General features: G+C 42.2%; 1 protein-coding gene across 1 annotated transcript in view; it reads left to right on the top strand.

Moving 5' to 3' along the window:
• The first annotated feature begins 4,774 nt into the window (after nucleotides 1-4,774).
• The window catches only part of IRAG2 (inositol 1,4,5-triphosphate receptor associated 2), a 35,484-nt gene continuing 29,664 nt past the window's right edge, over nucleotides 4,775-10,594 (top strand). Inside the window, exons 1-8 of the mRNA XM_054632180.2 lie at nucleotides 4,775-4,819; nucleotides 5,253-5,862; nucleotides 6,638-6,748; nucleotides 7,352-7,532; nucleotides 7,729-7,805; nucleotides 7,883-7,961; nucleotides 8,980-9,138; nucleotides 10,264-10,381. Of these exons, the coding sequence (XP_054488155.2) occupies nucleotides 4,775-4,819; nucleotides 5,253-5,862; nucleotides 6,638-6,748; nucleotides 7,352-7,532; nucleotides 7,729-7,805; nucleotides 7,883-7,961; nucleotides 8,980-9,138; nucleotides 10,264-10,381 (1,380 nt within the window). The remainder of the gene's footprint in view (nucleotides 4,820-5,252; nucleotides 5,863-6,637; nucleotides 6,749-7,351; nucleotides 7,533-7,728; nucleotides 7,806-7,882; nucleotides 7,962-8,979; nucleotides 9,139-10,263; nucleotides 10,382-10,594) is intronic.

The following is a 10,594-nucleotide window of genomic DNA, read 5'->3' as shown; positions in this document are numbered from 1 at the left end:
ATCAACCCCCTGCCATTGGGGTTGGCAGTGTGCAGTATGATCTCTTCAGGATGGTTCTCCTCGTGGTAGGAAACGTGTCTGGCACTGAAAAGAAACCCTGCTTTTCCTGCCACTGGAATGAGACAAGATAACACAAAAGAAACAGGGGGGTAAACCAGCTCAGCCGCTCCCGTTGCAACTGGGGAGAAGAGGAAGAGAACAGGAGGCATGGAGAAAGATGTTACCACACTGGAGGAAAACAGCTTCAGTTTTTCTTGTGACCATTTGGCAAAATCTGAGTGACTCTGACTTGGTGTTGCTGGAGTCTCAGTCTCTCTTCCAAATCTGGCTGTATTCTGAGTCCCATGGGAATCCTTGTAGAGATTTGGGCTTGTTTGAGCTGCCTGGAGGGCAGCAGGGAGCTGAACTGAGCAGATCAAAATCTGAACTGCCTTGTTATGGAGACAGGTGACCACCAGCTCAAGAACAAAAGCAGGATCTTGACAGGATCATCTTAAATTAAATGGTCTTATTGCTGTACCATCTGATGCCTCAGTGCCACCATGGTGTCTAAAAGTCAGGAGTTTAGTCACAACCTGTAGCAAGAGACAATTGACCTTGACCTTTCACATCAGGTGAAATAAACCCAACCTGAAATTGCATTTCCATAATGGCTTGGGGCTTTGGGATTTTTTTTTTTTTTTTTTTTTTATTTTCCAATGGTTTTTATTTTTCCTTTAAATTGTCTGTGCCTTTATGACTTAGAGTTCTAAATCCATTTATTTTTACTATGACCAGTGACTCCAAGTTGCTTTGTTTTTCAAACAAAGTGTATTTCAGAACCTTCTCCTTGGAAATCTGTAAGGAGTCTGCTTGCAGAACAAAGAACTCCATGTTTGTCAATTCTACTTCAGGGATCAAAATTTAAGAGAATTGGCTTCTCCCTTCAAAGCTTTTTCTTACCATGATACTATGAAAAGGTGGCCACCTCACCCTTCCCAGAAATCCAAGCACTTCTAGGATGGTGTATGGGACACAGTTTATTTGTAATCAAGGACAGGAGGCCGTGTTTTGGGAAGGCAGTGCAGGTACTAAGAGTGTTTGCATTCACAAAAGAGCTCTGGCTCTGTGTGGGCACATGTGAGCTCGTACTCTTGAAAAACAAAGCAGCCTATAATTGGGTTATGGATCATAACACACCAAAAAGCTGTGGCACTTTGGGATGATGAGCTGTGCACCAAACACTCATTGTCAGCGCTGCCATTTCTCAGCTGATTCACCTGGAGGAGGAAGTGGCTCTGGCATGTAATCAATACCCTGAGAGAGAAAAGTAGAGGGAAGCTTGCTATAGCAGCAGGACCCCTTATTAGAAAGAACATAACCTATTCTTATTTTTTGAGATGATCTAAAGGGCACAGGCTGCATATCCTGACGCTGTAAGTGATACAAAGCTGATTTCTGGCATTGAAGTTCAGTGCTGAGGTGAGGGGAAAATGTTCTCATGCGCTGGAGTTTTAACCAATGGGGTCAAACTCACCTCACTGACTTGCATCACAGCCATGCACCTTCCCAAATATTTCCCTGGAAATATAGGATACAGTGTTGTATCCTGGTAAGGGCAGCAGTGCCCCATGGCTTGCTCCTGAGGAAAAGGTGCAGTTGGGGTGCAGGTGGTCCATCCTGACCGGTGCTGTCAAGGTATAAATCTCCCAGAACTTATGACCTTTGCTTTGTGCTTATTCTCATTTCCTTTGGGATTTTTTTTTCCTATTAGTTTGGTAACTCCCTGGGAAATCCATCCCACTTGTGTCTGGCAGCTGAGCAGCACCTAGCACAGTGTACTTCTGGCTCCTAAATGCTACTGCAGCATCATAAAAGGCTGTGAAATGTCATGGCAGAGCCTGCAAAGTAGGAAATTACAAAGCATGTTGCATTTCATTTGCAATAAGTTGCATAGTAAGGCAAGCTTTCTACCAGTGGCAAAGTCAAATATAGATTGCCCTGGAAGGATGTTGATTTGTTATCACTGAGAAACTCAGAGAATAGATTAGACAATACTTTTTTAGGAATCATTGCCCAACTGATCCTGCCCAGACACATGGTTATGAACCATATGACCTCTTCTTTTCGGGCTGGTTTTTTCTGTTTCTGTAATCTTTCAAAGATGATTCTGGACTTTAACCTCATATATCCCACTCAGACTAAGGGGAAATTTGTGTACAAGCTCCATATTTGCCCTGTAAAACCTGTTGACCAAAACAATCCAACTTGCAATCCATCAATACATTTTATGCCACACAAACATGTTTTTCAGTGCTATTTATTTTCATAACAGACCTTAATTTACAGAACCATGGAATAGTTTGCATTGGAAGACACCTTTAAAAGTCATCTAGTCCACCCCCCTACAATAAGTAGGGATGTCTTCAACTTCTCTGGGAAGGTGAATTTTCATGGTGCAGCTCTGAAGGGAAGAGATGCTCTCTGGTATAAGCCAGGTGCGTGATTAGAGGCCATCAGTTGCTGGCCCAAATTTATTTAACTATTCTGTTGCACATTCAGCACCACAATGTCTGTGGGTGCGTTTCAAGCACTGCAGATTTGCTGGAGAAGCTTTTTGTCTTTTCTCTAGACTGTATGAGAAGAACTGTGCTAAAAACTCTTGAAGTAGAGAACAAGGTGTAGAAAATCCAGTCTGTCAGAGAGGATGTAAATGTCTCACACAAGAGAGGTAACAGGGACTTTGCTGAGGACTAATGTGTGAGCAATGCTGCAGCCAGGTCCAGGTTCTACTGTTCTCACAAGTGTGTTTGTGAAAGAGAAGCAGCTTCAAGGGATAATTATAAGTAGAATTTAAATATTTTATGTGGCGTGAGGGGTGTTTGAAAGCATCAGGAAAGAGTAGAAATCCACAAATTTTTGAAAGGTGTAAGCATCTCAGAAAGAGTTGTTACTTCTGAAGTTCAGTGAACCACTGATGGGATGGCACAACAGTTTTTTTTCTCAGCAATGGACAAGTCTGAGGCGAACACCAGGTGAAAAGACCAGCTGAAAAACAGTTTTCTCCAGTCTGCAGGCTGGAAAGGAGACATGGACATCAAAGAATGGGCATTTACAGGGTAATTTAGCAGGAGCAATAGAGCTCTTCAGACAGGCAGGATCTACTACATGTCTTGATAATTCAATACAAAAAAAGGAATTAGTTAAGGGTCCTAATGATTTTTTTTTTCACAGAACTAAGGGCAGAGATGACAGTTAACAGAGAGACTATTTAATACACTATCAGCTCAAGAGACTTCAACACTTTCTTCTTTTCAAAAGTGGCGAGAGTGATGAAATTTATACAGCTCCCAGATTCCATGTTCTAACTCTCAGAAATTAGGAGAGATCTGCTCCTGCTTGAAATTTTGCTGTAGGTGGGAAAAGCAGGAAAGAACTGCTAATAGAAGTGAGAAACACCCCAGGAGCCAGAGTTTTGAACAACCTATATCACAACATTCCTTGCTGTTTTAAACAATAATTAGAAGAGCAGTGAGACTTCAAGTTGCACTGAAATTACAGGCAATTAATTTAACAGCAGCAGGAGAGATGTGAGGGGAAAAAAAGTAAAAAGGCCAGGAAGCAAGAGCCTAAAGCTTGATTAGAACCTGGTTGCAGCTGGTGGTCCCTCTCAGCTGAGGGCTGAGTGGCAGCACCTGTACCTTGTAAAGCTGATTTTCCAGCAGAAGAGCCCTCTGCTTATTTAAACGCTGAAGTTCAGGCAGCTCCTACTCCTCAGAGGAAAAGCTGAAGTAGCTGTGCTGTCTCCTTCAGAGAAGGAAGAGAAGCTCTTTTTCCACGAGCTAGTGTAAGGTCTTGAGCTGTGTTTTTTGTTGTTTGTTTTGGTCATTTTTTTTACTGGTATATTACAGAAAAAAAATCAAATATCCTTTAATAGAGTGTTACTTGTATCTGCTTGAGGGCTCTTGTATGCTATAAAAAAGTCCTAAACTAATTGCAGGGTATTTAAATTTTAATTTAAAGGTAATTCATCTATCTCTTTAGAGATAATACATCTGTAATAATGCACTATAAAAGACTGCTTCCACTTCCTGGCATTTGTTTGAGGAGTAAATCTTTTAAGCAAGACATAGTTAAAAAGTAGATTCTTCTCTACAATTGCTCTGAGCTTCTTTTTATTCTTATTTTTTGAAGTATTCATGTGGCTAAGGACATGTTCATTAGAGTAAATGCTACTACTTATAGAAATACTAGAAAAATAAACTTAGAGATCTTGCCTCTGCTTCTATAAACTAAGCTGCTGCCATGCAGACAGCCTGTAATAAGCTAGTTTAAATTAAACACTTAGTATTTATGTTTATTTCAATCTGTATTAATAAATAATTATATATAATTTTATTCCTTGCTTCAAAAGATCATATAAGTGTTAAGTACTAGTGAAACCTACTGCTGTTTTGGGGGAAAGGAGTTAATTTTTCTACATTAAAAGATGACTTAAAATCTGATTCTTGGGAGCTTCACCTAGCTTCATTTGGTATGTTATTATTATTTAATAATATAGCTCCCAGCTGATCAGTTCAGGTGGTTGCAATGTGCAGGGTAGATATGGGAAACTCACTGGGAATGAGGCTTTATCCCTGCAAAATGAATCTCCCCTGCCTTAGTTACATGCAAACATGCTTATCTTGTAGGAAATACCTTTTAAATGTTGCCTGGGAGACTAGATAACAAAAATACACCCAGGATGAGGTGCCTCTGTAGGGCATATTTCTTGTGTAATTCCCAGTGTGGCACCATGACAGCTGTCCCTGCTCAGTACAAGGAACACCGGATTTTGGAGGTTTTTTGGTCTCACAGGCTCACAGAAATGCTGACAGTCTTGTTGGTCTCATGGCTTCTGCCTCACCCCTGCCACCCCCAGTACAATTAATGTGCTTCCTTTAATTTAAAAAGTCCTCTGCTAATTTGCAGGGTCTTCAGTTTTTATTTTCATTCCCCCTTACCTCCCTGCCACAGTTATGGTATTTAAGAATAAGCAGTGAGATTTCAGGAAGTATTTCTGTCTTTCTTCCCCAACATTTCCACATCAACTTCTAGTTCCCTGGACAGCAAAATGTCCTGGCTGAAGGTTTCTGTCACAGCTGATAAGTGGAACGAGGGTTTTCATACCCCTGGATGCCAAAGCTCCAAGCTGGCTGCTGAATGGAAAAGTTGGCATAAATATGTGTGTGTTGATCACCCTGATTGGTGTATCTTGTGCCTATTCTTTCCAGATATTTGTCAAGAGAAGGGAAGTGATGAAGTCTTCTAAACATGGAGCTAAGAAACAGCGCCACAACCCAGTGGACAGCATCTGCAGGAAGATCAAATCCATCCAAATGATGGACCAAGTCTCCAACCCGGCCTTGCAGATACCAAAATTTCAGTCCCAGAACTTTGACAGCCCTCAGAGCAATATGAAAAAAAATGTGGAAGAAATACTGAAAGGGAGAAGCTGCAGTAGTGGTGGGAGCACTTGCTCGCCCTTGGTCTGCCCTGGCAGCGGCAGCGTTTTCTCTGCGCCCTCGCCGGGTCTCGGGGCCAGCTCCAAGCACCAGACTGCAAACAGAACCTATTCCATGCTGGAGGGCAGTGAGAGATCCAGCAGCTCCTGGGTGCCTTCTTCTCCTGTGGGGAGCTCTTCTCCATTCCACTTTGGAGCCAGGGAGGCCAATGCCCAGGGCAAGCCGTGTGCTTCAGCAAATGCTGAACCCCAAGATGTGCGGCCCAAGCAGAAGTATCTGACATCAAGTCCCAATTTATGTTTCTTCACATCGGAAAAAAAGCCAGGAAGTGCTGTGGTCCAGCTTCCTGTGCCAAGGGCATTTCCTTCAAGTGAAAGAGGTAAAAATACTGAAGAAAAACACTGCCTAATTTGGAATTCTAGACATCTGAACATTCAGTCTATGTAGATGACATTTATTTACCACTTAAAGTGGTAAAATGCATTTTAGTAGCACTCAAATCTTGTAAGACTGCAAAAAGAGCTGAGGCAAATCCTAAATTTTCTCTAAAAAATTGTGAGTGTAAAAAGGGAGTAATTAATAAGGCAAAAACTTTTTCAAATTTGCTAATTTGTTTTTGATTTAAGAGATAAAGATATTTTTAACAGTTTAAGAGATTGAGACTACTATTTGGCTAGTACTATAACATTTTTTTTGATAGCCAAATTTTATTTGGCTTTTAATTTAGCCTATGATTTTTCTTTTAGACTGATTTTTGAAGATACAGGCGTTTGGGTTTTGCTCTTAGTTTGGGGTGGTTTTGAGGGTTTTTTTGTTTGTTTTAGGGATTGTTTTCTTAAAAGCTTAATGATTTCTCAACAATGTATCTGGAGGGGGAGGGAAGAAATACCTGGTTTCTTAAAATGTCCTGTTTCATATGTTTATGCCATAGAAAGAATAACTGGGTTTTTCCAAAAATATATGTATAAAAGTAGATGCATGGAATACATCCCAGCTCAGAGGCCCCAGCTATGACCAGTTCCTGCTGTTTAGTGCTAAAAGCTCTGCTTTTATTGGCAGGGAAGCTGGTTAGCTGGTTTTGTTGTTTCAGTCATCTGGAATGAAAGTTACTATGAGCAAATAAAGATGGACAATAAGAGATTTATTCCTCACAGGAAAGAGGCAGCCTGTGTGGTACAAAGGTGACAATATGTGCGACATGAGCTTGATCTGTAACGAGAACCTGCTGACCACCATCTTCTGGGCATGTGACAGCCACCACACAGGTTTGCCAGGGTTTTTTTATTGCTCTTTTGTTCTCCTCTCAATGAATTTCCAAGGGTCAGACCTTGTTTTGGTCCCTGAGAGATGCCAGGCTCTGAGGTGTGTTAGGTGCCTGCGTTGTGGCAGATGTAGAATAAATGTGTAAATGTCTGTGCCTCTTTTGCGTGGTGCCTGATCATGGAATCATGGAATGATTTGGAAGGGACCTTAAAGATCATCTAATTCCATCCCCCTGCCATGGGCAGGGACACCTTCCCTTATCCCAGGCTGCTCACAGCCCCATCCAGCCTGGCCCTGAGAGCAAGGATTAGTATCATGCGTCAACTTTTGCTCCTCTTAAACTGAATTCCACAAAACTAGTAAACTGGATTTTTACACAGAAAAAACCAAAAACCCACCACTACTAAAAAAAAAAATCTCAACCAACAAAAGAGCTCTAAACTACTTTTTTTTTCCAGATTCTGCTCTAACTCAGTTCAGGAATCAGTTGCATGTCTGCAGCTCTTGAGGGCAGTTGGATCCAATGCAGTTCAGTAGCGTTGCCTTTCACAGTTTTTTATGGTGCCTTGCCAGGCTTTGGCATTTGACCTCTGTTTCTGCTTTAGGGAAAGTGGCAGTGTCCGAGATAATCAATTATTTGAGACATACGACCAGTCGGGACTCAGAGGACAGTGGTCTTGAGGAGCTCTGCAACAAGCTTGACCCAGAGCACAAAGATATCTCCATGGACCTGGAAACCTACCACGCCGTCATGGGAGAGTGGATTGAAGACCGTAACAGAAAATGGTAACAGCATTTTGATAAATAAGTTTTCTGTGGAAAGATGATGTTATAAGTGTCCCCTGTGGCTCTGGAAAGAAAGTGGTATTTGGACACCATGTCTACAACATTGGGTTTGGCTAAAGTTTTGTAAGTGTTACAAAGCTAGTAAGCAGCCTGGTGTCCTGCTGATTTTGTGACCCTTGATGCTCCCTTCTTTCAGGGAAGAAGGTGCTACGGAGAAATCGTCATCAAGCACGGAAGACTTGGAATCTCAAGTACCTAAAAACATCTCTAAAGGTGCAGAATGTTTTACTCTTTCTGTTCAGGAAAGTTCCACTTTCTTGCTCTATAACCAAAGCCCTCACCTCTTTCAGCTGACAAGTCACATGTCCAGATGAATGTTACCTCAGGAAGCCTGGAGGCCTTTGGGGGTGATGTGTCTAAAGGAGACATGTGAGTCCATTTAAGCAATTCTTTCTCAGAATATAGTACTCCTGGCTTTGAACCATTTGACAGGAATTCCAAGAGCCCTTATTTTGAAACACTATCCTTGGAGATTATTGCTCACCTCAGTCTGCAGGAGCTCTTGATGCGGTCACCTTCTTCTGCTCAGACTTGAAGGACAACCAGTATTTTATCCTACTTATATCTTGGTGCTTCTGTGTCCATTTGCCTTTTTAATCTGCAATCAGATGTTTGTCATGTCCTTCCCTATTTAAACAGGTTCCTTCCCTCCACCAAATTCTTAGTTGTCTGATGATAAGACATTGACCTGAAAGTCTGATCTTGCATCCTGTTTGGGGTTGTTTTTCTTATGACAGGGAGTTTGTTGAGGTGGGATTTTTTTGTTGTTGGGGTGGGGTTTTTGTTTGGGTTTTGTTTGGTTTTTGTTTTTTTTTTTTTTTTTTTGTAGTAGTAGCAATGAAGTCTGTGATTTGGACTGTTAATGGCAAAGCACTTAACAAAGAGCAGAAGTTTCATTTGTAGTTTATGCCTAGGCAGAAATCCAACATCTGCTCTCTAAAGCTTCCCTATAATTTTTCAGGATCTCAAAAGAATGATCCTCATTTAAGCTTTGGTTGAAAGCATGAGGTGGGAGATGGCTTGGGGTAAAAGAAAGGACCCAGAAATTGCAGAGTGAATACAGAAGGATCACTATTGATGAGGTGATTAGCAAAATCTTAAAGCACTCTCATGCAGATATCCAGCTGTGGCACTTTTTGACAGCAAACTCCAGTTGTAGGAAGCAGAAAAATGCTTAAAACCAAAAGTTCTTGATACCCATAAAACTGCAGAACAGACTTGGAGCTGCTCTGTTATCTCTGTGCAGAGCAAATAACTGGACACTGCAGCATCACAAGTCCTCTGTGGGCTCTCATCTCACCTCTAATCAGTGCACTAGGATGCTTTAAAAGTCTGAAGTAGATGAAATCACCTTTCTCACTCTTGCCTGGCTTTTTCACTGGGACAGGGAGACCTCTGACTTGATAACCTGCCTTGCGGATCTGCAGTACAACAACCAGAAGCTTCAGGAAGAGAGCACCAAGCTGAAGCTCACCCTGGAAGCTTTGGATGAGACCAATGGCAAGCTCCTGGCAGATAATGAGCATCTATGTCAACAATTAAAAAGGTAGGGGACTCTGATGGCCCCAGGCCTGCCATGGGCAAAGCTGTGATCTTCCAGCCTTGCTCTCATGCTTTTCTCTTCACTGTTGCTTCATCACAGAGGTTTTCTTGCCTTTATGCAACATCTGTAAGGTTTAGCCTCCTTGCCTGGTTGTTCTGCTCTGTCCCTCCTGGTTTTTAAAAAATCATTCCTCTCGGAGCCAGGTTCCCGCAGCACGTGGTGGTGTGGGGGCACACAGGGAGAGCCTCAGGCTAAAGCAAACAAACAATGTAACAACAACAATATATATATTAGAAAAAGGCATCATATTACCAAGATAAGAGCCAAGCACTGGAAGGCTTCCAATCCTAGGCCACATTCTTGTTGCCAAGCAGAGGGGAAATGAGTGTCCAAAAGCTATTTTGTTACACGTTTGGTGGACTGGGGTGAGTTGTGTCACTTGTTCAGCCTTTCTGTAGCCTGAGGACATATCAGTGCCATGAGTACAAGCCCATTTTGAATGGTGTTCATCTGGCCTAATTAATTGCACTGTGATATGGTTTGTTCAGCTGCCAAGCTGCTCCCAGGGTTTTCAGGGAAGATTAAGGCAAGAGTTCTGCAGGGTAACTGGCAAGGGATGTGTGCCCTTATGTGGGACCACCTGCTCTGGGATGCTCTGCAGGATCAAGTTAGCTTGGAAAAGGGCCTTGCCTGTTGCTTTAATACATGGTTTGGGGCTTATCAGATTAGGGTAAGGAAATGGTGCAGAACTCATCCTTGAATACTGAATTGAAATGGTTTCTCCAACTATAAGCCATGAAGTGTTGTAAAGATGAATTTGTGCTCGGGTAACCTGCTATATTTAACTGTAATGAACTAAATTTTTAACATGGCTTTGTTTGCATGCACCTGTCTTGGATGGGGTTTCATCCCTCACTGTAAGACTGGAAGAGTGATAAAAAGGAAGTAAAACCATGAGATTTGCTTCCTGGACAGAAATTGTGGTCTTAAGCTTGATTGTTGCTCTTCTGTTAAGTGTCGTGCCAAAAAATAAGTCCCTGGTGACTTCTAAAAATACTGTTTCAAGCCTATCTAAACAACCAACATTACCTGGCTGAAGTTTCTCTGGATTTGCTTCCCCCTGTGCAGCCTCCAGCAGTCTGTGTTGAAAATGAAATCCCTGGAAGAAGAGCTAGAGGAAGCAAGAAACAACCTGAACGTGTCAGAAGAGGAAAGAAAGCAGATTCTTTGCCACAACAGACAGCTAGTAGGTGCTCTTCCTTCTTGTTTCCCTTGGACAGCACCTCACACCTTGCTGTAACAGTGGTGTGGCTGCTCAGGCTGTTAAAAATCAGAAGTAGAACCTTCTCTGTGCCTTAGTGAAGGCTCATGAGCTGCACCAGCCTCAGCTCTCCCCTTTTTGTGTGTTCTCTGAAACAAAGGGACTCAACACCGCAGCTGTGGATGTGTTTGTGATCTG

This window comes from Agelaius phoeniceus, chromosome 5 (assembly GCF_051311805.1).
Source record: "Agelaius phoeniceus isolate bAgePho1 chromosome 5, bAgePho1.hap1, whole genome shotgun sequence".
In the NCBI taxonomy this organism is placed as follows: Eukaryota; Metazoa; Chordata; class Aves; order Passeriformes; family Icteridae; genus Agelaius; species Agelaius phoeniceus.
Note: the sequence above shows the minus strand (reverse complement) of the source record. Positions and strands in the feature narration are given on the sequence as shown.